Genomic DNA, 25761 nt, shown 5'->3' on the forward strand with positions numbered 1-25761 from the left:
AAGAACCCGTTAGTGGACACTGCGGGTGAGGGAAGCTGTAAAGCAGAAAAAGAAGGCTATTCGGGATTGGATAGCTGGGGGACTTCCGATTCTGCAGATGGGTACTGGCAGGCAAAAAAGGCTGCAGCTGTGGCAGTTGCTGAAGCAAAATCCAGAGCATGGGAGGAGTTTGGAGAGGCCATGGAGAATGACTTCCAGGTGGCCTCAGAGAGGTTCTGGAAAACACTCCGACAGCTCAGGAGGGGGAGGGAGGACACTGTCCAAGCTTTACTCAGTAAGGATGGTGAAATTCTGAACTTGACTGAACTTATTATTGGGCATTGGAAGGAGCACTTTGAGGAACTCCTAAACTCCCCTGGGAACTCCCCTGTGCAGGAGTGGTGTCAGACTCCATACCTTTGGCTGAAGTCAATGAGGTGGTGAAAAAGCTTTGCAGTGGCAAAACCCCAGGAATGGATGAGATTCACCCAGAGTTACTGAAGGCACTCGATACTGTGGGGCTTTCTTGGATGACATGCCTCTACAATATTGCATGGACCTTGGGAACGGTGCACTTGGATTCACAAACAGGGGTGGTGGTTCATATTTTTTAAAAACGGGGACTGGAGAAAGTGAGTAACCTGTGATGTGTGTGTAATAGTATGTGTCTCAGCAAAATCCATCATATCCTCAGAATCTGTAAACCTTCTTAATATTAATGCCATTGTTAGAATGTGTTTGTCTGATTTGAATCAAAATTATTAAAATTCTTTTCATATGACATACTCACTCCAGCTCTAATGTCCTGAAGTTCACTCATTCTCATCTGGTTGCCAACAACAGCTAAATATTCAGTGAGAAAAATGTTATAAATTGATATGGATCTATCCATTTTTCTCTTATAAGATTAAAACATTTATTTTTTAAATGTACAGTTAAAACATAAATGGTGCTGGGCTTGGCTCATTGGGATTGGTCTCCAGCCACATAGAGGAGAACTTTAATATATAATTTCATGATTCTCCTTTTGTAACATACTAACATGTAACATGTAACATGGCTACAGTCCATAACAGTACAGCACACACTCATCCAGTCACTCAAACACTCACACCTGTGGACAGTTTCACACACACAGACCTGTAAACAATATTTTACACAAACACACACCCACCTGTGGACTATTTTATAATTCTTTTATAACAATTAACAGTTAGCCTTGTGCATGATGTTTACAGTCATAGCAAACACATCAGATGATAAAACAGATAAATAATTAAAATAAAATTACAGAAAAATGTGTGATAATTGCTTTAATTACATATAGATAACAGATGTTAGTCACTGAGTACTGCAGCTAAAGTGCACAAACGTTTAAGTAAAACATAACCTTTTCTTTAATGTGGAATGAAATGTGACTGAAAAAAATTATTTGATTGATAAATTTACATGAAATTGCAGCTGGTAAAATGCAAATGCTGAAAATGAGAATAAATTAATTTAATAAATAAGAAATTATTTAAGTTAAATATTTTTACTATGCTCTTTAGAAAAGGTCCTGTATTAATTCATCAAACAAGCACAACATGAAGTGCAGAATAATTAAAACAAAATAAACAACATCTATTTTTCTTTTTACAAATAAACACACTCTGCATAATATTGACATTAAAATAAATTATCAGATAATTTCAGATCAGAGGCAATAATAAATATAAACTTCATCATTGGATTAATATTCAATAATAAAAATATAAATATAAAAATTTAAAAGTAGATAAGTGATTCATAGATGTTCTATTATAAGAGGCTGTTGTGAATGCGATACTCCACGTTGTAAGATCGCCGACGACGATAACGGCGCCTGACAGCTCCACAGCAACCGGTCAAACAAACCTGTAAAAAAATAAATAAATAAAAATTACTATAAATTATAGTTTGAATTCAGTTCTGAATTTTAAAACTGAAAACGTTTGTATGGAAATCATCTTAAATCTAGTGGCTTGTTCTAATGGTCTTCATTGTGTGGTTGTTATAAGAATGTCAAGATCATTTTCATGTCGTATAAAACTTGTTTTAGTTTATTTGTTTACGTTAATGTCAGTTGTAATAATATCTTTCTATACAGATCATTGTACATTATACATTTATAAAACATGTAAGCACACATAACAAATTCTACAAAATATAAATACGCACTAAACTAAGTTTTCCAGCAGATATAAGTGTGGTGTATTGTAAAAAATGAATGAATTAGCATTAATTTATTTTGAAATCAATCACTTACGCAGAGTAAGATCCAGAAGGGAACGAGGATTATGACAATTCCACAGGGAATAATTATGGCTAGAGCCCAACCCGGAAAGCCTCCAGTACTGGATAATTCACTACTGGATAATTCACTACTGGATGATTCACTACTGGATAATCCACTGCTGGCCAAGATCGCCTGCAGGAACGCACTCGGAGATTTGATCTGCCCCGCATCGTAAACGTATTCTTGTGTGGCAACAATCACTGTGTCGTTACCTCTGAACAGAAACAACCACACTCAAATTAGCCTCTTCTCATGGAATACACACCACTCCAAAATATAACATGTGACAATTGTATTAGATTTAATAAATCTTACGTGAAGTTTGCATCTTTGATGTTCGAAAGCGTAACATTTGGATTCGCATTCAGCATTGTGTTCAACTGAAAATATTAATTAAGATTCATCTTGAGTTCAGGTTTGAGTTGAAGGATGAAATTGTTGTAGATTTCTGCGATTAATGAAGACTCACCAGGCTGTTGATCTTATCCTGCACAGCTCTTTGTGTGTTGTTCATCAGCTGACTGTTCTTAGATATTATCACATCGTCAATTTTGAATCCAAATTCGAGAGTGAAGGAGGTGCTGCTGTTTACTGAAAGGGAAATAAACAGACAGATTTTAATAAATGGACTGATTATTTAAACACATAATAAAAAATAAACACATGTTGGGTAATAACTCAATAGCAAGTTATTACATTAGCCACAAGCTAGCATGGTAGTCACAGTACACTGACACAATGTGGTGTTACAGCTCATTAAAGGAATTACAAGTGCATTTCATGTATTGTATATTTAGCTTGTAGCAAAGTATGGATTTTCTCTCCTTATACAACTGGTAATTTAGAGGACTGTTACCATTTTATGCCACTGATAAGAAGATAATATAATAGCATAATTATTCAATTTAATAGTACCGGTATTTTAAGAATGACTGGTTTTAAATAAGGGCAGTATTTCAAGCAGTTGTTTTGATGTGCCTCAGCACTGTGTATGCTGAGCTGTGCTGCCTCTCCCTCCAGGCATAGTCATGCCAGCACTTTTGCCAACTATCCACGGCTTGTTAAAGAACTATATGCAAGAAGATAAATATGGAATTATATTGTGTATATTGCTGACAGTCAGACAACCACACAACAAAATAAGTCTGCAAAAGATGTTTTAAATTACATGTTAAAGTACATGTTTTCAATACAAGTTCAGATCATCTGTGTAACCTCTCCCAATCCAGGACTTAGCTGAAACAGCATCTCTCTGCAGTTCTGAAGAGAACACTACATATATTAATTTTAACTGTCTACAGGCCTTCGAAGTACAATGCTGATTTAATTTCTTAATTGGCAGAGTTGTTGTTTTTTATTTTTACTGATTTTGACCATTTAGTAGTTGCTGGTAATTTTAACATAGTGACAGTCCCAAGTGCATGTAACTACATGCCATATTGGACTCTTTTGGTCTTTTGACAACGTTACAGGGAGTAAACACTTCTCTTGGTCACAGTCTGGATTTCTTTATCTCCAAGGGTCTCAATATATAAGCTTTTGTGAAAGATGTGGCTTTCTCAGATCATGTGGGCTTCACCAGATAGATCATTTTTTAAGAGAAGAATTATAAAAGACTTTTCATGACAAAAATGTGATTTCCATCATGCAAACAGTCTGACGTTGTTGATGCTCTGCTAGATAGTTTTACTCAAAAATAATCAGTGTTATGAATGACATAACATCTCTCTCTCTTCATCACCTCGTAAAGACATCTGTTAAAATTTCACTACTGATTTCTGTACTGTTAGCAATCAAATGTTAATTTATGCACTTAGTCATAACAAGCCATACACCTGCAGTCTAGACACATTACCAACCAACCTTTTATAGAATGTGATTCACTGTATAGCACCGGACATTCTTCATAGTGTAATCACCTCACTCATATGGGGGAGGTGTTCCTAGCTCATTAAAAATTGCAGATGTGAAGCCTCTCCTAAAATACCAATATAAGTATATCAGATAAGTAACTACAGACCATTTTAAGAGCTGCCTCCATCCTCAAAGACCCCATCCACCCCCAGCATGGACTGTTCACACTTCTGCCTTCAGGCCGGAGGTACAGAAGTGTCAAAGGAAAGACCACTAGGTTAAAGAACTCTTTCTTCCCCACTGCCATCAGACTCCTGAACCTACCTCAGAAATAACTCTGCACTTTACTGTCAACATGTTTACATGCCTCTGTCATTTACTGTCACACAAACGATTGTTTCTACTTATTGCTGTTTGTGATTATAGCACTCGTTCACTTTACTGTTCACCTATGTATATATCTCAGTGAACTTTGCACTTTATTAGTTATCTAGTTATTCGTTGTATTTTCTGATCTACCCTGACTGATCTACCACCAACATATCTGAATTTGGGTACTGACAAAAGACTGCTCTCAGAGGACCTCAATGATCTTGTAGGACAGCAGGGGTGTAAAAGGTCAGAAAGGTCGGCTGGCGCCACAACGTGCAGAGCTTTAAATGTGAGATGATGAAAAACAGCTGATTTTTTGAATAAGCAGAACAGCAGAGTTCTGAACTTACTGAAATGAGTGTATGATCTTAAAAGGAAACCAAATGAAGATAGAATTACAGTAGTCTAAACAGGAGGAGATGCATACATGGACCAGGATTTCAGCATCAAAATAATTTTCAAGCAAATTACAAACTGCTTCCTAAAAAGTTGCCTCTGCAAATTCCAGTCAGGGATCTGGGCTAATCATAGTATTGGGACAGCTGTAATTAAAGTTATTAATGATTTTCAATTAAAGACAGGGTAAGGAAAAGTATCTCTTCCAGTACTTATTTTTCTCAGTGCTGCAAATATTGACACATGGACATTTGTTCATATGAATGTACCTCATAATCCACCTCCTTACCACTCACACTTTCCCATAAACTATTCATTCAAATCACCTCATTAATTCTTAAATATGGGTTGTCCCGTTTTAGTATTGAGTAGGAAAGTGGAGGAACGAAAGCCAAATAAAAATAAAATAAAATTGTGAGAATGAGAGGTATAAGTTCTTGTTTCAGAGGTTGAGGTATAGATCACAGACAACAGATACCAATTCTTGAAAGCAATCAGTAGTTGTTTTGATGAATAAATTTTAATATATATACATAACATTTTACTGGTTTTGTATTTAATTGCAATTTTTAGCTTTACAACAGAATATTGCCCATACCTGCTCTTTCCAAAATGCTTTTTATGGGTGTTTGCATGGTTAACACTTCAGAAATATACTTTCATTTTCCTGGCATTTTTCTTCATGAATCCCACTTTCTGATTGAGATAATGTTACACATTTTTTTACGCATCATGTTTACTCATGTTTCCACATAGATATCTTAATTAGTTTAGGGATATTAACTACCTCTCAAAAAAAGAGCTGAACACAAAATAGTGGAATAGCCAGTACTCCCTGCAGAAAGGATAGGAAATGTTCAGATTAATGAAGACTCACTGGTTAAGGTGACATTCTGAATGCTCACTGGGTTACTCAGCTTCTGAGTGCTGATGTCTCTCTTCATTCTCATTAAGCTCGGTTCCAGCGTAGTACTGACAACACTCCAAATCTGGGACTGGGTCGGGAGAATGGTCACATTCTCAAACTTCAGATAAATGAAAATCAGCACAGTTCCCATCCTGAAATATAAGAAGTATGTTTATTTTAAATTATAAAGACATTCTTAAAAGACTTGTGTTCCAGCAGAGTTAACTCCATTGAAAGTACCTGCAGTAAAATATAGGGGTTGTGTCTCAGTATTAGTTATCTGTCTTTCCCCCCTTTTACCTACAAATGCAGCTGTGTAGTCTAGTAACATTTTGTTCATTTATTCATTCATTCATTCATCTGCAACCACTTTTCCAAGTCAGGGTCGCAGTGGATCCGGAACCTACCCGGAATCATTAGGCGCAAGGCAGGAACTCACCCTGGAGTGGGTGCCAGTCCTTCACAGGGTGACACACATTCACACTTATGGACAGTTTTGAGTCGTCAATCGGAGCACCCAGAGGAAACCCATGCAGACAGGGGGAGAACACCAAACTCCTCACAAGTAGTCACCTGGAGCAGGATTTGAACCCACAACCTCCAGGTCCCTGAAGCTGTATGACTGCGACACTACCTGCTGCGCAACCATGCCACCCTTAGTAACATTTAATCTAATGTAATTTAACAGATGTATATAGTATTTCACAGATGCTCTAACAATTTACACATTTTACAGATGCTATGCAAATACAGTGTTAGGAGTCGTGGCAATAGACCCACCATTGGTGCATTTAGCTGGTCCTGCCCTTTCAGTGATTGCAACTCTAGTTTTCTGAAAGTCAATATTTTCATACACTATATTAACCGAACACTACCATTTATATAGTGATAGAGCCAACTAACTTGGTTACAAGTACAATGGATCTTCCAAAAATACGAGTAAAATAAAAAAATAAAATAAAAACATAGATAGTGCTTATGTTGTCACCTCAGTAGTTACTGAGAAACAAGGAGGGTGTCATTATTTTTAACACATTAATAAAAATGGATAATATGCAGTCAAATTTATTTGTTTTATAAATGCACTTACACACTTGGTGATTCAGTGGCCTGTGGACTCGTACTAATTGTTATGGCTGTTTTAGTGGCAGTGGTTTTAGTAGTGGCTGTAGTAGTAGTTTGAGTTGGATTTGGAGTTGTTTCTGTAGATGGAGGTTTTATGTTCCATAGAGTCGTCATTGTGCTTGCTGTGGTAGGTGTGTTATCTATGAAAAGATATTAGTATTTATGCTAAACAATGTAGATATTAGACAAAGTTGCAAACAAGCATGAAAGAGAACAATTACTGCAAAATCAATTACTATTATCCTTAACCAAGAACCAAAATTAAGAAACCTAGTGAGGTTTAAGAAACTTGTCTGTAACATACCACTCATACTGCTGAGTTTATTGAGGAATAATTGTGGTATTTTGATGTCTCCATCTTGGAAGATGTAATCCATGGCACATTCAATCTGGTTTGTTGAGGTTCTGTTCCAAAGAACCAATAAAATATTAATTTTGAATTTACATAATTCAGACATCTAATTTTAGGAGAGATTACTACCACTTTAAACTTACGTAAAGTTGTAGCTGTTGGGTTCAAATTGTTCTGCACCAGGTTCATTGAGCAGTGTGTTTAACTACAAACACAAACAGATATTTTGAGTTGGCATCATGCATAATGTGATGTCCCTTAGGTTCCATGTTTCTTTCATAATGAAATTTGATGCTAAACCCACTATTTATTTTTTGAATCAGCAACTAAACTGATTTAACGCATGAACGAAAACAGTTGCTATGTAGACATCACCATCTAATTTAAAATTAATTTATTCCACATTTCATAGAGGAATTTTCAAATATTCTGGGATGCGACTGGCCAATGTGTGATATTATTCAGATGCAGCTGTAGACTCACTGCTTCGTTGGTGGTGTCCTCCACTTGCATGTAGGTTTTGTTGCTGATGTCGGTGCCGTTTACAGACATATACATTGTCATGGTTAACATGTAGGAGGTATTTGAAATCTCTGAGGAAACAAATCCAATGATAAGTTGGTGAGTAAACTACGCTTTTCAAAGGTGACACAATGCGGTGCATATTTAAAACTCTATGCCTATAACAATGCTCACGGTTATAGGTGTAGTTGAGCACTTGAATAGAATCACTGAGGTTTGCTTGTCGAGAATCCAGCAGAATTCTGGTTGTATTGAGGACCAAACCCTCACTGGGAGCAGGAGAGTAGGAGTTGAACAGCATATGGCTTTTCATCATTGCAGATAAATGACTGGAAGAAAATGAAACATTAGGATCAATGTTTTTCAAGGTTCCCTCAAGAGGAAAATGTCAATGTACATGAAATATCTCTGAAATCTGTTTAGCATACATTTGTGTTTGAGCTGCTGTAGAAGTCACCAGCAGACTGTTTGGACTTGTTGGAGAACCTGTTGTAAATGGAACTACAAGAGAACAACATGAAGTCATCAGTGAGTTAAGGATAAATTTGTATATTTCTCAGTGAAAATGTGGACGGTATCGTGATCTGTGACGTACCACTCAGGGTCCTGAGCTTGTCAAGGAAGCTGATTGGTGTTACAGTGTCTCCATCTTGGAAGCTGTATTCCATGTCTCCTTGAATCTGGTTTGCACTGGTTCTGTTCAGAGACAGTGAATGAACAGTCATTTTAAAGTCTTGTACTGCACAGATTCAGGAACCTTCGGTGCCGGTGTAAACTTACGTAAAATTGGAGCTCTTGGCTTCAAACTGTGGTGCATAAGGTTCGTTCAGCAGTGTGTTTAACTGGAGACACAAACAGATATTGTGAGATAAAATGATCAATAATGTGATGTCCCTTACTTTTCATGTACTTTTCAAAATGTCATTTAAAGCTGAAGGCACTTTTATGTGTGTGAATCAGGATGCAATACAGTCTTACTCATGATCAAGCCATAAACAATTGCTACCTTGACACCACCTTCTGATTAACAGAGAATTTTCAGGCATAAATTCATAGCTGACTACATACTGAATTATCTGGGTCAGCATCTCCAGAATCATGAAGCCCGCTGCAAGTTGCTGAACAGATCTAGAGATCTAGGGTCCCTTACTCTTTCAAATGATGCACCTCTGCACAACTTCTGAATTTAAACTGTTTCTGTACTGAACTCAGTCAGGTGACATGAGTATATTGTTGTGACTTTCATCTCAATGAGTTCCCTTAGTTCATTTTCATGTCCCCAGTCTTGTGACAGGTGAACTGTGTTGTATTAGACTGATGGAGATGTAGACTCACTGCTTGGTTGGTGGAGATCTCCAATTGAATGTAGGTTTCATTGATGACTCCAGTGGTGTTGTAAGTGATGTTGAATGTGATGATCAACGCAAAGGAGGTATCTGATGTCTCTAAGGTAACAAATCAAATGATAAGTGAGTAATTAATCAACACATTTCTAGGGCATGACATTGCTGTACACAGTAGGACATGCAAGTTACAAGCAAAACCTACGTTCATAGGTGTAGTTGAGCACTTGAGTAGTATCACTGAGGTTTGCCTTTCTAGAGTCCAGCAGAATTCTGGTCGCACTGAGGACCAAACTCTCACTGGGAACAGGAGAGGAGGAGTTGAACAGCATATGGCTTTTCACCACTGCAGATGAACAACTGGAAGAAAATGAAACATTAGGATTAATTTTCTTCAAGGTTCCCTCAAGAGGAAAATGTCAATGTACATGAAATATCTCTGAAATCTGTTGAACATACTTTTGTGTTTGAGTTGCTGTAGAAGTCACCAGCAGACTGGTTGGACTTGTTGGAGAAACTGTTGTAGTTGGAGCTACAAGAGAACAACATGAAGTCATCAGTGAATTTAGGATAAATGGGCATAGTTCTCAGTGAAAATGTGGACGATATCGTGATCTATGACGTACCACTCAGGGTCCTGAGCTTGTCAAGGAAGCTGATTGGTGTTACAGTGTCTCCATCTTGGAAGCTGTATTCCATGTCTCCTTCAATCTGGTTGTCAATTGTTCTGTTCAGAAAGAGTGAATGAACAGTCATTTTAAATTCTTGTAGTGCACAGATTCAGAAAACTCACTGCCGGTGTAAACTTACGTAAAATTGGAGCTCTTGGCTTCAAACTGTAGTGCATAAGGTTCGTTCAGCAGTGTGTTTAACTGGAGACACAAACAGATATTGTGAGATAAAATGATCAATAATGTGATGTCCCTTACTTTTCATGTACTTTTCAAAATGTCATTTAAAGCTGAAGGCACTTTTATGTGTGTGAATCAGGATGCAATACAGTCTTACTCATGATCAAGCCATAAACAATTGCTGCCTTGACACCACCTTCTGATTAACAGAGAATTTTCAGGCATAAATTCATAGCTGACTACATACTGAATTATCTGGGTCAGCATCTCCAGAATCATGAAGCCCGCTGCAAGTTGCTGAACAGATCTAGAGATCTAGGGTCCCTTACTCTTTCAAATGATGCACCTCTGCACAACTTCTGAATTTAAACTGTTTCTGTACTGAACTCAGTCAGGTGACATGAGTATATTGTTGTGACTTTCATCTCAATGAGTTCCCTTAGTTCATTTTCATGTCCCCAGTCTTGTGACAGGTGAACTGTGTTGTATTAGACTGATGGAGATGTAGACTCACTGCTTGGTTGGTGGAGATCTCCAATTGAATGTAGGTTTCATTGATGACTCCAGTGGTGTTGTAAGTGATGTTGAATGTGATGATCAACGCAAAGGAGGTATCTGATGTCTCTAATGTAACAAATCAAATGATAAGTGAGTAATTAATCAACACATTTCTAGGGCATGACATTGCTGTACACAGTAGGACATGCAAGTTACAAGCAAAACCTACGTTCATAGGTGTAGTTGAGCACTTGAGTAGTATCACTGAGGTTTGCCTTTCTAGAGTCCAGCAGAATTCTGGTCGCACTGAGGACCAAACTCTCACTGGGAACAGGAGAGGAGGAGTTGAACAGCATATGGCTTTTCACCACTGCAGATGAACAACTGGAAGAAAATGAAACATTAGGATTAATTTTCTTCAAGGTTCCCTCAAGAGGAAAATGTCAATGTACATGAAATATCTCTGAAATCTGTTGAACATACTTTTGTGTTTGAGTTGCTGTAGAAGTCACCAGCAGACTGGTTGGACTTGTTGGAGAAACTGTTGTAGTTGGAGCTACAAGAGAACAACATGAAGTCATCAGTGAATTTAGGATAAATGGGCATAGTTCTCAGTGAAAATGTGGACGATATCGTGATCTATGACGTACCACTCAGGGTCCTGAGCTTGTCAAGGAAGCTGATTGGTGTTACAGTGTCTCCATCTTGGAAGCTGTATTCCATGTCTCCTTCAATCTGGTTGTCAATTGTTCTGTTCAGAAAGAGTGAATGAACAGTCATTTTAAATTCTTGTAGTGCACAGATTCAGAAAACTCACTGCCGGTGTAAACTTACGTAAAATTGGAGCTCTTGGCTTCAAACTGTGGTGCATAAGGTTCGTTCAGCAGTGTGTTTAACTGGAGACACAAACAGATATTGTGAGATAAAATGATCAATAATGTGATGTCCCTTACTTTTCATGTACTTTTCAAAATGTCATTTAAAGCTGAAGGCACTTTTATGTGTGTGAATCAGGATGCAATACAGTCTTACTCATGATCAAGCCATAAACAATTGCTACCTTGACACCACCTTCTGATTAACAGAGAATTTTCAGGCATAAATTCATAGCTGACTACATACTGAATTATCTGGGTCAGCATCTCCAGAATCATGAAGCCCGCTGCAAGTTGCTGAACAGATCTAGAGATCTAGGGTCCCTTACTCTTTCAAATGATGCACCTCTGCACAACTTCTGAATTTAAACTGTTTCTGTACTGAACTCAGTCAGGTGACATGAGTATATTGTTGTGACTTTCATCTCAATGAGTTCCCTTAGTTCATTTTCATGTCCCCAGTCTTGTGACAGGTGAACTGTGTTGTATTAGACTGATGGAGATGTAGACTCACTGCTTGGTTGGTGGAGATCTCCAATTGAATGTAGGTTTCATTGATGACTCCAGTGGTGTTGTAAGTGATGTTGAATGTGATGATCAACGCAAAGGAGGTATCTGATGTCTCTGAGGTAACAAATCAAATGATAAGTGAGTAATTAATCAACACATTTCTAGGGCATGACATTGCTGTACACAGTAGGACATGCAAGTTACAAGCAAAACCTACGTTCATAGGTGTAGTTGAGCACTTGAGTAGTATCACTGAGGTTTGCCTTTCTAGAGTCCAGCAGAATTCTGGTCGCACTGAGGACCAAACTCTCACTGGGAACAGGAGAGGAGGAGTTGAACAGCATATGGCTTTTCACCACTGCAGATGAACAACTGGAAGAAAATGAAACATTAGGATTAATTTTCTTCAAGGTTCCCTCAAGAGGAAAATGTCAATGTACATGAAATATCTCTGAAATCTGTTGAACATACTTTTGTGTTTGAGTTGCTGTAGAAGTCACCAGCAGACTGGTTGGACTTGTTGGAGAAACTGTTGTAGTTGGAGCTACAAGAGAACAACATGAAGTCATCAGTGAATTTAGGATAAATGGGCATAGTTCTCAGTGAAAATGTGGACGATATCGTGATCTATGACGTACCACTCAGGGTCCTGAGCTCGTCAAGGAAGCTGATTGGTGTTACAGTGTCTCCATCTTGGAAGCTGTATTCCATGTCTCCTTGAATCTGGTTTGCACTGGTTCTGTTCAGAGACAGTGAATGAACAGTCATTTTAAAGTCTTGTACTGCACAGATTCAGGAATCTTCGGTGCCGGTGTAAACTTACGTAAAATTGGAGCTCTTGGCTTCAAACTGTGGTGCATAAGGTTCGTTCAGCAGTGTGTTTAACTGGAGACACAAACAGATATTTTGAGATAAGATAATCAATAATATGATGTCTCTTACTTTTTATGAGCTTTTCATAATGGCATTTAAAGCTGAAGGCACTTTTATGTGTATGAATCAGGATGCAATACAGTCTTACTCATGATCAAGCCATAAACAATTGCTACCTTGACACCACCTTCTGATTAACAGAGAATTTTCAGGCATAAATTCATAGCTGAGCATACTGTGATATATCTGGGTCAGCATCTCCAGAATCATGAAGCCTGCTGGAAGTTGCAGAACAGATCCAGAGATCTAGGGTCCCTTACTCTTTCAAATGATGCACCTCTGCACAACTTCTGAATTTAAACCTATTCTGTAATGAACTCAGTTAGGTGACATGAGTAAATCGTTGTGACTTTCATCTCAATGAGTTCCCTTAGCTCATTTGCATGTCCCCAGTCTTGTGACAGGTGAACTGTGTTGTATTAGACTGATGGAGATGTAGACTCACTGCTTGGTTGGTGGAGTTCTCCAATTGAACGTAGGTTTCATTGATGACTCCAGTGGTGTTGTAAGTGATGTTGAATGTGATGATCAACGCAAAGGAGGTATCTGATGTCTCTGAGGTAAAAAATCAAATGATAAGTGAGTAATTAATCAACACATTTCTAGGGCATGACATTGCTGTACACAGTAGGACATGCAAGTTACAAGCAAAACATACGTTCATAGGTGTAGTTGAGCACTTGAGTAGTATCACTGAGGTTTGCCTTTCTAGAGTCCAGCAGAATTCTGGTCGCACTGAGGACCAAACTCTCACTGGGAACAGGAGAGGAGGAGTTGAACAGCATATGGCTTTTCACCACTGCAGATGAACAACTGGAAGAAAATGAAACATTAGGATTAATTTTCTTCAAGGTTCCCTCAAGAGGAAAATGTCAATGTACATGAAATATCTCTGAAATCTGTTGAACATACTTTTGTGTTTGAGTTGCTGTAGAAGTCACCAGCAGACTGGTTGGACTTGTTGGAGAAACTGTTGTTGTTGGAGCTACAAGAGAACAACATGAAGTCATCAGTGAATTTAGGATAAATTGGCATAGTTCTCACTGAAAATGTGGACGATATCGTGATCAATGACGTACCACTCAGGGTCCTGAGCTCGTCAAGGAAGCTGATTGGTGTTACAGTGTCTCCATCTTGGAAGCTGTATTCCATGTCTCCTTGAATCTGGTTTGCACTGGTTCTGTTCAGAGACAGTGAATGAACAGTCATTTTAAAGTCTTGTACTGCACAGATTCAGGAATCTTCGGTGCCGGTGTAAACTTACGTAAAATTGGAGCTCTTGGCTTCAAACTGTGGTGCATAAGGTTCGTTCAGCAGTGTGTTTAACTGGAGACACAAACAGATATTGTGAGATAAAATAATCCATAATATGATGTCTCTTACTTTTTATGTGCTTTTCATAATGGCATTTAAAGCTGAAGGCACTTTTAAGTGTGTGAATCAGGATGCAATACAGTCTTACTCATGATCAAGCCATAAACAATTGCTACCTTGACACCACCTTCTGATTAACAGAGAATTTTCAGGCATAAATTCATAGCTGAGCATACTGTGATATATCTGGGTCAGCATCTCCAGAATCATGAAGCCTGCTGGAAGTTGCTGAACAGATCTAGAGATCTAGGGTCCCTTACTCTTTCAAATGATGCACCTCTGCACAACATCTGAATTTAAACCTATTCTGTAATGAACTCAGTCAGGTGACATGAGTATATTGTTGTGACTTTTATCTCAATGAGTTCCCTTAGCTCATTTGCATGTCCCCAGTCTTGTGACAGGTGAACTGTGTTGTATTAGACTGATGGAGATGTAGACTCACTGCTTGGTTGGTGGAGTTCTCCAATTGAATGTAGGTTTCTTTGATGACTCCAGTGGTGTTGTAAGTGATGTTGAATGTGATGATCAACGCAAAGGAGGTATCTGATGTCTCTGAGGTAAAAAATCAAATGATAAGTGAGTAATTAATCAACTAATTTCTAGGGCATGACATTGCTGTACACAGTAGGACATGCAAGTTACAAGCAAAACATACGTTCATAGGTGTAGTTGAGCACTTGAGTAGTATCACTGAGGTTTGCCTTTCTAGAGTCCAGCAGAATTCTGGTCGCACTGAGGACCAAACTCTCACTGGGAACAGGAGAGGAGGAGTTGAACAGCATATGGCTTTTCACCACTGCAGATGAACAACTGGAAGAAAATGAAACATTAGGATTAATTTTCTTCAAGGTTCCCTCAAGAGGAAAATGTCAATGTACATGAAATATCTCTGAAATCTGTTGAACATACTTTTGTGTTTGAGTTGCTGTAGAAGTCACCAGCAGACTGGTTGGACTTGTTGGAGAAACTGTTGTAGATGGAGCTACAAGAGAACAACATGAAGTCATCAGTGAATTTAGGATAAATTGGCATAGTTCTCAGTGAAAATGTGGACGGTATCGTGATCTGTGACGTACCACTCAGGGTCCTGAGCTTGTCAAGGAAGCTGATTGGTGTTACAGTGTCTCCATCTTGGAAGCTGTATTCCATGTCTCCTTGAATCTGGTTTGCACTGGTTCTGTTCAGAGACAGTGAATGAACAGTCATTTTAAAGTCTTGTACTGCACAGATTCAAGAATCGTCGGTGCCGGTGTAAACTTACGTAAAATTGGAGCTCTTGGCTTCAAACTGTGGTGCATAAGGTTCGTTCAGCAGTGTGTTTAACTGGAGACACAAACAGATATTTTGAGATAAAATAATCAATAATATGATGTCTCTTACTTTTTATGTGCTTTTCATAATGGCATTTAAAGCTGAAGGCACTTTTATGTGTGTGAATCAGGATTCAATACAGTCTTACTCATGATCAAGCCATAAACAATTGCTACCTTGACACCACCTTCTGATTAACAGAGAATTTTCAGGCATAAATTCATAGCTGAGCATACTGTGATATATCTGGGTCAGCATCTCCAGAATCATGAAGCCTGCTGGAAGTTGCAGAACAGATCCAGATATCTAGGGTCCCTTACTCTTTCAAATGATGCACCTCTGCACAACATCTGAATTTAAACCTATTCTGTAATGAACTCAGTCAGGTGACATGAGTATATTGTTGTGACTTTTATCTCAATGAGTTCCCTTAGCTCATTTGCATGTCCCCAGTCTTGTGACAGGTGAACTGTGTTGTATTAGACTGATGGAGATGTAGACTCACTGCTTGGTTGGTGGAGTTCTCCAATTGAATGTAGGTTTCTTTGATGACTCCAGTGGTGTTGTAAGTGATGTTGAATGTGATGATCAACGCAAAGGAGGTATCTGATGTCTCTGAGGTAAAAAATCAAATGATAAGTGAGTAATTAATCAACACATTTCTAGGGCATGACATTGCTGTACACAGTAGGACATGCAAGTTACAAGCAAAACATACGTTCATAGGTGTAGTTGAGCACTTGAGTAGTATCACTGAGGTTTGCCTTTCTAGAGTCCAGCAGAATTCTGGTCGCACTGAGGACCAAACTCTCACTGGGAACAGGAGAGGAGGAGTTGAACAGCATATGGCTTTTCACCACTGCAGATGAACAACTGGAAGAAAATGAAACATTAGGATTAATTTTCTTCAAGGTTCCCTCAAGAGGAAAATGTCAATGTACATGAAATATCTCTGAAATCTGTTGAACATACTTTTGTGTTTGAGTTGCTGTAGAAGTCACCAGCAGACTGGTTGGACTTGTTGGAGAAACTGTTGTAGATGGAGCTACAAGAGAACAACATGAAGTCATCAGTGAATTTAGGATAAATTGGCATAGTTCTCAGTGAAAATGAGGACAATATCGTGATCTGTGACGTACCACTCAGGGTCCTGAGCTTGTCAAGGAAGCTGATTGGTGTTACAGTGTCTCCATCTTGGAAGCTGTATTCCATGTCTCCTTGAATCTGGTTTGCACTGGTTCTGTTCAGAGACAGTGAATGAACAGTCATTTTAAAGTCTTGTACTGCACAGATTCAAGAATCGTCGGTGCCGGTGTAAACTTACGTAAAATTGGAGCTCTTGGCTTCAAACTGTGGTGCATAAGGTTCGTTCAGCAGTGTGTTTAACTGGAGACACAAACAGATATTTTGAGATAAAATAATCAATAATATGATGTCTCTTACTTTTTATGTGCTTTTCATAATGGCATTTAAAGCTGAAGGCACTTTTAAGTGTGTGAATCAGGATGCAATACAGTCTTACTCATGATCAAGCCATAAACAATTGCTACCTTGACACCACCTTCTGATTAACAGAGAATTTTCAGGCATAAATTCATAGCTGAGCATACTGTGATATATCTGGGTCAGCATCTCCAGAATCATGAAGCCTGCTGGAAGTTGCAGAACAGATCCAGATATCTAGGGTCCCTTACTCTTTCAAATGATGCACCTCTGCACAACATCTGAATTTAAACCTATTCTGTAATGAACTCAGTCAGGTGACATGAGTATATTGTTGTGACTTTTATCTCAATGAGTTCCCTTAGCTCATTTGCATGTCCCCAGTCTTGTGACAGGTGAACTGTGTTGTATTAGACTGATGGAGATGTAGACTCACTGCTTGGTTGGTGGAGTTCTCCAATTGAATGTAGGTTTCTTTGATGACTCCAGTGGTGTTGTAAGTGATGTTGAATGTGATGATCAACGCAAAGGAGGTATCTGATGTCTCTGAGGTAAAAAATCAAATGATAAGTGAGTAATTAATCAACACATTTCTAGGGCATGACATTGCTGTACACAGTAGGACATGCAAGTTACAAGCAAAACATACGTTCATAGGTGTAGTTGAGCACTTGAGTAGTATCACTGAGGTTTGCCTTTCTAGAGTCCAGCAGAATTCTGGTCGCACTGAGGACCAAACTCTCACTGGGAACAGGAGAGGAGGAGTTGAACAGCATATGGCTTTTCACCACTGCAGATGAACAACTGGAAGAAAATGAAACATTAGGATTAATTTTCTTCAAGGTTCCCTCAAGAGGAAAATGTCAATGTACATGAAATATCTCTGAAATCTGTTGAACATACTTTTGTGTTTGAGTTGCTGTAGAAGTCACCAGCAGACTGGTTGGACTTGTTGGAGAAACTGTTGTAGATGGAGCTACAAGAGAACAACATGAAGTCATCAGTGAATTTAGGATAAATTGGCATAGTTCTCAGTGAAAATGAGGACAATATCGTGATCTGTGACGTACCACTCAGGGTCCTGAGCTTGTCAAGGAAGCTGATTGGTGTTACAGTGTCTCCATCTTGGAAGCTGTATTCCATGTCTCCTTGAATCTGGTTTGCACTGGTTCTGTTCAGAGACAGTGAATGAACAGTCATTTTAAAGTCTTGTACTGCACAGATTCAAGAATCGTCGGTGCCGGTGTAAACTTACGTAAAATTGGAGCTCTTGGCTTCAAACTGTGGTGCATAAGGTTCGTTCAGCAGTGTGTTTAACTGGAGACACAAACAGATATTTTGAGATAAAATAATCAATAATATGATGTCTCTTACTTTTTATGTGCTTTTCATAATGGCATTTAAAGCTGAAGGCACTTTTATGTGTGTGAATCAGGATTCAATACAGTCTTACTCATGATCAAGCCATAAACAATTGCTACCTTGACACCACCTTCTGATTAACAGAGAATTTTCAGGCATAAATTCATAGCTGAGCATACTGTGATATATCTGGGTCAGCATCTCCAGAATCATGAAGCCTGCTGGAAGTTGCTGAACAGATCTAGAGATCTAGGGTCCCTTACTCTTTCAAATGATGCACCTCTGCACAACATCTGAATTTAAACCTATTCTGTAATGAACTCAGTCAGGTGACATGAGTATATTGTTGTGACTTTTATCTCAATGAGTTCCCTTAGCTCATTTGCATGTCCCCAGTCTTGTGACAGGTGAACTGTGTTGTATTAGACTGATGGAGATGTAGACTCACTGCTTGGTTGGTGGAGTTTTCCAATTGAACGTAGGTTTCATTGATGACTCCAGTGGTGTTGTAAGTGATGTTGAATGTGATGATCAACGCAAAGGAGGTATCTGATGTCTCTGAGGTAAAAAATCAAATGATAAGTGAGTAATTAATCAACACATTTCTAGAGCATGACATTGCTGTACACAGTAGGACATGCAAGTTACAAGCAAAACATACGTTCATAGGTGTAGTTGAGCACTTGAGTAGTATCACTGAGGTTTGCCTCTCTAGAGTCCAGCAGAATTCTGGTCGCACTGAGGACCAAACTCTCACTGGGAACAGGAGAGGAGGAGTTGAACAGCATATGGCTTTTCACCACTGCAGATGAACAACTGGAAGAAAATGAAACATTAGGATTAATTTTCTTCAAGGTTCCCTCAAGAGGAAAATGTCAATGTACATGAAATATCTCTGAAATCTGTTGAACATACTTTTGTGTTTGAGTTGCTGTAGAAGTCACCAGCAGACTGGTTGGACTTGTTGGAGAAACTGTTGTTGTTGGAGCTACAAGAGAACAACATGAAGTCATCAGTGAATTTAGGATAAATTGGCATAGTTCTCAGTGAAAATGTGGATGACATAGTGATCTGTGACGTACCACTCAGGGTCCTGAGCTTGTCAAGGAAGCTGATTGGTGTTACAGTGTCTCCATCTTGGAAGCTGTATTCCATGTCTCCTTGAATCTGGTTTGCACTGGTTCTGTTCAGAGACAGTGAATGAACAGTCATTTTAAAGTCTTGTACTGCACAGATTCAGGAATCTTCGGTGCTGGTGTAAACTTACGTAAAATTGGAGCTCTTGGCTTCAAACTGTGGTGCATAAGGTTCGTTCAGCAGTGTGTTTAACTGGAGACACAAACAGATATTTTGAGATAAAATAATCAATAATATGATGTCTCTTACTTTTTATGTGCTTTTCATAATGGCATTTAAAGCTGAAGGCACTTTTATGTGTGTGAATCAGGATTCAATACAGTCTTACTCATGATCAAGACATAAACAATTGCTACCTTGACACCACCTTCTGATTAACAGAGAATTTTCAGGCATAAATTCATAGCTGAGCATACTGTGATATATCTGGGTCAGCATCTCCAGAATCATGAAGCCTGCTGGAAGTTGCAGAACAGATCCAGAGATCTAGGGTCCCTTACTCTTTCAAATGAGGCACCTCTGCACAACATCTGAATTTAAACCTATTCTGTAATGAACTCAGTCAGGTGACATGAGTATATTGTTGTGACTTTCATCTCAATGAGTTCCCTTAGCTCATTTGCATGTCCCCAGTCTTGTGACAGGTGAACTGTGTTGTATTAGACTGATGGAGATGTAGACTCACTGCTTGGTTGGTGGAGTTTTCCAATTGAACGTAGGTTTCATTGATGACTCCAGTGGTGTTGTAAGTGATGTTGAATGTGATGATCAACGCAAAGGAGGTATCTGATGTCTCTGAGGTAAAAAATCAAATGATAAGTGAGTAATTAATCAACACATTTCTAGAGCATGACATTGCTGTACACAGTAGGACATGCAAGTTACAAGCAAAACATACGTTCATAGGTGTAGTTGAGCACTTGAGTAGTATCACTGAGGTTTGCCTTTCTAGAGTCCAGCAGAATTCTGGTCGCACTGAGGACCAAACTCTCACTGGGAACAGGAGAGGAGGAGTTGAACAGCATATGGCTTTTCACCTTTGCAGATGAACAACTGGAAGAAAATGAAACATTAGGATTAATTTTCTTCAAGGTTCCCTCAAGAGGAAAATGTCAATGTACATGAAATATCTCTGAAATCTGTTGAACATACTTTTGTGTTTGAGTTGCTGTAGAAGTCACCAGCAGACTGGTTGGACTTGTTGGAGAAACTGTTGTAGATGGAGCTACAAGAGAACAACATGAAGTCATCAGTGAATTTAGGATAAATTGGCATAGTTCTCAGTGAAAATGTGGACGGTATCGTGATCTGTGACGTACCACTCAGGGTCCTGAGCTTGTCAAGGAAGCTGATTGGTGTTACAGTGTCTCCATCTTGGAAGCTGTATTCCATGTCTCCTTGAATCTGGTTTGCACTGGTTCTGTTCAGAGACAGTGAATGAACAGTCATTTTAAAGTCTTGTACTGCACAGATTCAGGAATCTTCGGTGCCGGTGTAAACTTACGTAAAATTGAAGCTCTTGGCTTCAAACTGTGGTGCATAAGGTTCGTTCAGCAGTGTGTTTAACTGGAGACACAAACAGATATTTTGAGATAAAATAATCAATAATATGATGTCTCTTACTTTTTATGTGCTTTTCATAATGGCATTTAAAGCTGAAGGCACTTTTATGTGTGTGAATCAGGATTCAATACAGTCTTACTCATGATCAAGACATAAACAATTGCTACCTTGACACCACCTTCTGATTAACAGAGAATTTTCAGGCATAAATTCATAGCTAAGCATACTGTGATATATCTGGGTCAGCATCTCCAGAATCATGAAGCCTGCTGGAAGTTGCAGAACAGATCCAGAGATCTAGGGTCCCTTACTCTTTCAAATGAGGCACCTCTGCACAACATCTGAATTTAAACCTATTCTGTAATGAACTCAGTCAGGTGACATGAGTATATTGTTGTGACTTTCATCTCAATGAGTTCCCTTAGCTCATTTGCATGTCCCCAGTCTTGTGACAGGTGAACTGTGTTGTATTAGACTGATGGAGATGTAGACTCACTGCTTGGTTGGTGGAGTTTTCCAATTGAACGTAGGTTTCATTGATGACTCCAGTGGTGTTGTAAGTGATGTTGAATGTGATGATCAACGCAAAGGAGGTATCTGATGTCTCTGAGGTAAAAAATCAAATGATAAGTGAGTAATTAATCAACACATTTCTAGAGCATGACATTGCTGTACACAGTAGGACATGCAAGTTACAAGCAAAACATACGTTCATAGGTGTAGTTGAGCACTTGAGTAGTATCACTGAGGTTTGCCTTTCTAGAGTCCAGCAGAATTCTGGTCGCACTGAGGACCAAACTCTCACTGGGAACAGGAGAGGAGGAGTTGAACAGCATATGGCTTTTCACCACTGCAGATGAACAACTGGAAGAAAATGAAACATTAGGATTAATTTTCTTCAAGGTTCCCTCAAAAGGAAAATGTCAATGTACATGAAATATCTCTGAAATCTGTTGAACATACTTTTGTGTTTGAGTTGCTGTAGAAGTCACCAGCAGACTGGTTGGACTTGTTGGAGAAACTGTTGTTGTTGGAGCTACAAGAGAACAACATGAAGTCATCAGTGAATTTAGGATAAATTGGCATAGTTCTCAGTGAAAATGTGGACGGTATCGTGATCTGTGACGTACCACTCAGGGTCCTGAGCTTGTCAAGGAAGCTGATTGGTGTTACAGTGTCTCCATCTTGGAAGCTGTATTCCATGTCTCCTTGAATCTGGTTTGCACTGGTTCTGTTCAGAGACAGTGAATGAACAGTCATTTTAAAGTCTTGTACTGCACAGATTCAGGAACCTTCGGTGCCGGTGTAAACTTACGTAAAATTGGAGCTCTTGGCTTCAAACTGTGGTGCACAAGGTTCGTTCAGCAGTGTGTTTAACTGGAGACACAAACAGATATTTTGAGATAAAATAATCAATAATATGATGTCTCTTACTTTTTATGTGCTTTTCATAATGGCATTTAAAGCTGAAGGCACTTTTATGTGTGTGAATCAGGATTCAATACAGTCTTACTCATGATCAAGCCATAAACAATTGCTACCTTGACACCACCTTCTGATTAACAGAGAATTTTCAGGCATAAATTCATAGCTGAGCATACTGTGATATATCTGGGTCAGCATCTCCAGAATCATGAAGCCTGCTGGAAGTTGCAGAACAGATCCAGAGATCTAGGGTCCCTTACTCTTTCAAATGAGGCACCTCTGCACAACATCTGAATTTAAACCTATTCTGTAATGAACTCAGTCAGGTGACATGAGTATATTGTTGTGACTTTCATCTCAATGAGTTCCCTTAGCTCATTTGCATGTCCTCAGTCTTGTGACAGGTGAACTGTGTTGTATTAGACTGATGGAGATGTAGACTCACTGCTTGGTTGGTGGAGTTCTCCAATTGAATGTAGGTTTCATTGATGACTCCAGTGGTGTTGTAAGTGATGTTGAATGTGATGATCAACGCAAAGGAGGTATCTGATGTCTCTGAGGTAACAAATCAAATGATAAGTGAGTAATTAATCAACACATTTCTAGGGAATGACATTGCTGTACACAGTAGGACATGCAAGTTACAAGCAAAACCTACGTTCATAGGTATAGTTGAGCACTTGAGTAGTATCACTGAGGTTTGACTTTCTAGAGTCCAGCAGAATTCTGGTCGCACTGATGACCAAACTCTCACTGGGAACAGGAGAGGAGGAGCTGAACAGCATATGGCTTTTCACCACTGCAGATGAACAACTGGTAGAAAATGAAACATTAGGATTAATTTTCTTCAAGGTTCCCTCAAGAGGAAAATGTCAATGTACATGAAATATCTCTGAAATCTGTTGAACATACTTTTGTGTTTGAGCTGCTGTAGAAGTCACCAGCAGGCTGGTTGGACTTGTTGGGGAAACTGTTGTAGATGGAGCTACAAGAGAACAACATGAAGTCATCAGTGAATTTAGGATAAATTGGCATAGTTCTCAGTGAAAATGTGGACGATATCGTGATCTATGACGTACCACTCAGGGTCCTGAGCTTGTCAAGGAAGCTGATTGGTGTTACAGTGTCTCCATCTTGGAAGCTGTATTCCATGTCTCCTTGAATCTGGTTTGCACTGGTTCTGTTCAGAGACAGTGAATGAACAGTCATTTTAAAGTCTTGTACTGCACAGATTCAGGAATCTTCGGTGCCGGTGTAAACTTACGTAAAATTGGAGCTCTTGGCTTCAAACTGTGGTGCACAAGGTTCGTTCAGCAGTGTGTTTAACTGGAGACACAAACAGATATTTTGAAATAAAATAATCAATAATATGATGTCTCTTACTTTTTATGTGCTTTTCATAATGGCATTTAAAGCTGAAGGCACTTTTATGTGTATGAATCAGGATGAAATACAGTCTTACTCATGATCAAGCCATAAACAATTGCTACCTTGACACCACCTTCTGATTAACAGAGAATTTTCAGGCATAAATTCATAGCTGAGCATACTTTGATATATCTGGGTCAGCATCTCCAGAATCATGAAGCCTGCTGGAAATTGCTGAACAGATCTAGAGATCTAGGGTCCCTTACTCTTTCAAATGATGCACCTCTGCACAACTTCTGAATTTAAACCTATTCTGCAATGAACTCAGTCATGTGACATGAGTTTATTGTTGTGAGTTTCATCTCAATGAGTTCCCTTAGCTCATTTGCATGTCCCCAGTCTTGTGACAGGTGAACTGTGTTGTATTAGACTGATGGAGATGTAGACTCACTGCTTGGTTGGTGGAGTTTTCCAATTGAACGTAGGTTTCATTGATGACTCCAGTGGTGTTGTAAGTGATGTTGAATGTGATGATCAACGCAAAGGAGGTATCTGATGTCTCTGAGGTAAAAAATCAAATGATAAGTGAGTAATTAATCAACACATTTCTAGAGCATGACATTGCTGTACACAGTAGGACATGCAAGTTACAAGCAAAACATACGTTCATAGGTGTAGTTGAGCACTTGAGTAGTATCACTGAGGTTTGCCTTTCTAGAGTCCAGCAGAATTCTGGTCGCACTGAGGACCAAACTCTCACTGGGAACAGGAGAGGAGGAGTTGAACAGCATATGGCTTTTCACCACTGCAGATGAACAACTGGAAGAAAATGAAACATTAGGATTAATTTTCTTCAAGGTTCCCTCAAGAGGAAAATGTCAATGTACATGAAATATCTCTGAAATCTGTTGAACATACTTTTGTGTTTGAGTTGCTGTAGAAGTCACCAGCAGACTGGTTGGACTTGTTGGAGAAACTGTTGTTGTTGGAGCTACAAGAGAACAACATGAAGTCATCAGTGAATTTAGGATAAATTGGCATAGTTCTCAGTGAAAATGTGGATGACATAGTGATCTGTGACGTACCACTCAGGGTCCTGAGCTTGTCAAGGAAGCTGATTGGTGTTACAGTGTCTCCATCTTGGAAGCTGTATTCCATGTCTCCTTGAATCTGGTTTGCACTGGTTCTGTTCAGAGACAGTGAATGAACAGTCATTTTAAAGTCTTGTACTGCACAGATTCAGGAATCTTCGGTGCCGGTGTAAACTTACGTAAAATTGGAGCTCTTGGCTTCAAACTGTGGTGCATAAGGTTCGTTCAGCAGTGTGTTTAACTGGAGACACAAACAGATATTTTGAGATAAAATAATCAATAATATGATGTCTCTTACTTTTTATGTGCTTTTCATAATGGCATTTAAAGCTGAAGGCACTTTTATGTGTGTGAATCAGGATTCAATACAGTCTTACTCATGATCAAGACATAAACAATTGCTACCTTGACACCACCTTCTGATTAACAGAGAATTTTCAGGCATAAATTCATAGCTGAGCATACTGTGATATATCTGGGTCAGCATCTCCAGAATCATGAAGCCTGCTGGAAGTTGCAGAACAGATCCAGAGATCTAGGGTCCCTTACTCTTTCAAATGAGGCACCTCTGCACAACATCTGAATTTAAACCTATTCTGTAATGAACTCAGTCAGGTGACATGAGTATATTGTTGTGACTTTCATCTCAATGAGTTCCCTTAGCTCATTTGCATGTCCCCAGTCTTGTGACAGGTGAACTGTGTTGTATTAGACTGATGGAGATGTAGACTCACTGCTTGGTTGGTGGAGTTTTCCAATTGAACGTAGGTTTCATTGATGACTCCAGTGGTGTTGTAAGTGATGTTGAATGTGATGAACAACGCAAAGGAGGTATCTGATGTCTCTGAGG

The 25761-nt window shown here is 39.0% G+C and overlaps 1 protein-coding gene across 1 annotated transcript in view; it reads right to left on the reverse strand.

Annotated features, from left to right (window-relative positions):
- Positions 1-1779: 1779 nt before the first annotated feature.
- LOC136705080 (serine-rich adhesin for platelets-like) overlaps positions 1780-25761 on the reverse strand; it is a 38565-nt gene continuing 14583 nt past the window's right edge. The window contains exons 23-89 of the mRNA XM_066678297.1: positions 25646-25755; positions 25091-25152; positions 24906-25006; positions 24739-24811; positions 24485-24639; positions 24272-24381; positions 23717-23778; positions 23532-23632; positions 23365-23437; positions 23111-23265; positions 22898-23007; positions 22343-22404; positions 22158-22258; positions 21991-22063; positions 21737-21891; positions 21524-21633; positions 20969-21030; positions 20784-20884; positions 20617-20689; positions 20363-20517; positions 20150-20259; positions 19595-19656; positions 19410-19510; positions 19243-19315; positions 18989-19143; positions 17402-17511; positions 16847-16908; positions 16662-16762; positions 16495-16567; positions 16241-16395; positions 16028-16137; positions 15473-15534; positions 15288-15388; positions 15121-15193; positions 14867-15021; positions 14654-14763; positions 14099-14160; positions 13914-14014; positions 13747-13819; positions 13493-13647; positions 13280-13389; positions 12725-12786; positions 12540-12640; positions 12373-12445; positions 12119-12273; positions 11906-12015; positions 11351-11412; positions 11167-11267; positions 11000-11072; positions 10746-10900; positions 10533-10642; positions 9978-10039; positions 9794-9894; positions 9627-9699; positions 9373-9527; positions 9160-9269; positions 8605-8666; positions 8420-8520; positions 8253-8325; positions 7999-8153; positions 7786-7895; positions 7446-7507; positions 5796-5977; positions 2766-2887; positions 2612-2676; positions 2267-2510; positions 1780-1875 (exon numbers count right to left, since the gene is read on the reverse strand). Coding sequence (XP_066534394.1) covers positions 1780-1875; positions 2267-2510; positions 2612-2676; positions 2766-2887; positions 5796-5977; positions 7446-7507; positions 7786-7895; positions 7999-8153; positions 8253-8325; positions 8420-8520; positions 8605-8666; positions 9160-9269; positions 9373-9527; positions 9627-9699; positions 9794-9894; positions 9978-10039; positions 10533-10642; positions 10746-10900; positions 11000-11072; positions 11167-11267; positions 11351-11412; positions 11906-12015; positions 12119-12273; positions 12373-12445; positions 12540-12640; positions 12725-12786; positions 13280-13389; positions 13493-13647; positions 13747-13819; positions 13914-14014; positions 14099-14160; positions 14654-14763; positions 14867-15021; positions 15121-15193; positions 15288-15388; positions 15473-15534; positions 16028-16137; positions 16241-16395; positions 16495-16567; positions 16662-16762; positions 16847-16908; positions 17402-17511; positions 18989-19143; positions 19243-19315; positions 19410-19510; positions 19595-19656; positions 20150-20259; positions 20363-20517; positions 20617-20689; positions 20784-20884; positions 20969-21030; positions 21524-21633; positions 21737-21891; positions 21991-22063; positions 22158-22258; positions 22343-22404; positions 22898-23007; positions 23111-23265; positions 23365-23437; positions 23532-23632; positions 23717-23778; positions 24272-24381; positions 24485-24639; positions 24739-24811; positions 24906-25006; positions 25091-25152; positions 25646-25755 — 6893 coding nt within the window. The remainder of the gene's footprint in view (positions 1876-2266; positions 2511-2611; positions 2677-2765; positions 2888-5795; positions 5978-7445; positions 7508-7785; positions 7896-7998; positions 8154-8252; positions 8326-8419; positions 8521-8604; positions 8667-9159; positions 9270-9372; positions 9528-9626; positions 9700-9793; positions 9895-9977; positions 10040-10532; positions 10643-10745; positions 10901-10999; positions 11073-11166; positions 11268-11350; positions 11413-11905; positions 12016-12118; positions 12274-12372; positions 12446-12539; positions 12641-12724; positions 12787-13279; positions 13390-13492; positions 13648-13746; positions 13820-13913; positions 14015-14098; positions 14161-14653; positions 14764-14866; positions 15022-15120; positions 15194-15287; positions 15389-15472; positions 15535-16027; positions 16138-16240; positions 16396-16494; positions 16568-16661; positions 16763-16846; positions 16909-17401; positions 17512-18988; positions 19144-19242; positions 19316-19409; positions 19511-19594; positions 19657-20149; positions 20260-20362; positions 20518-20616; positions 20690-20783; positions 20885-20968; positions 21031-21523; positions 21634-21736; positions 21892-21990; positions 22064-22157; positions 22259-22342; positions 22405-22897; positions 23008-23110; positions 23266-23364; positions 23438-23531; positions 23633-23716; positions 23779-24271; positions 24382-24484; positions 24640-24738; positions 24812-24905; positions 25007-25090; positions 25153-25645; positions 25756-25761) is intronic.

Source organism: Hoplias malabaricus, chromosome 8 (genome assembly GCF_029633855.1).
Source record: "Hoplias malabaricus isolate fHopMal1 chromosome 8, fHopMal1.hap1, whole genome shotgun sequence".
In the NCBI taxonomy this organism is placed as follows: Eukaryota; Metazoa; Chordata; class Actinopteri; order Characiformes; family Erythrinidae; genus Hoplias; species Hoplias malabaricus.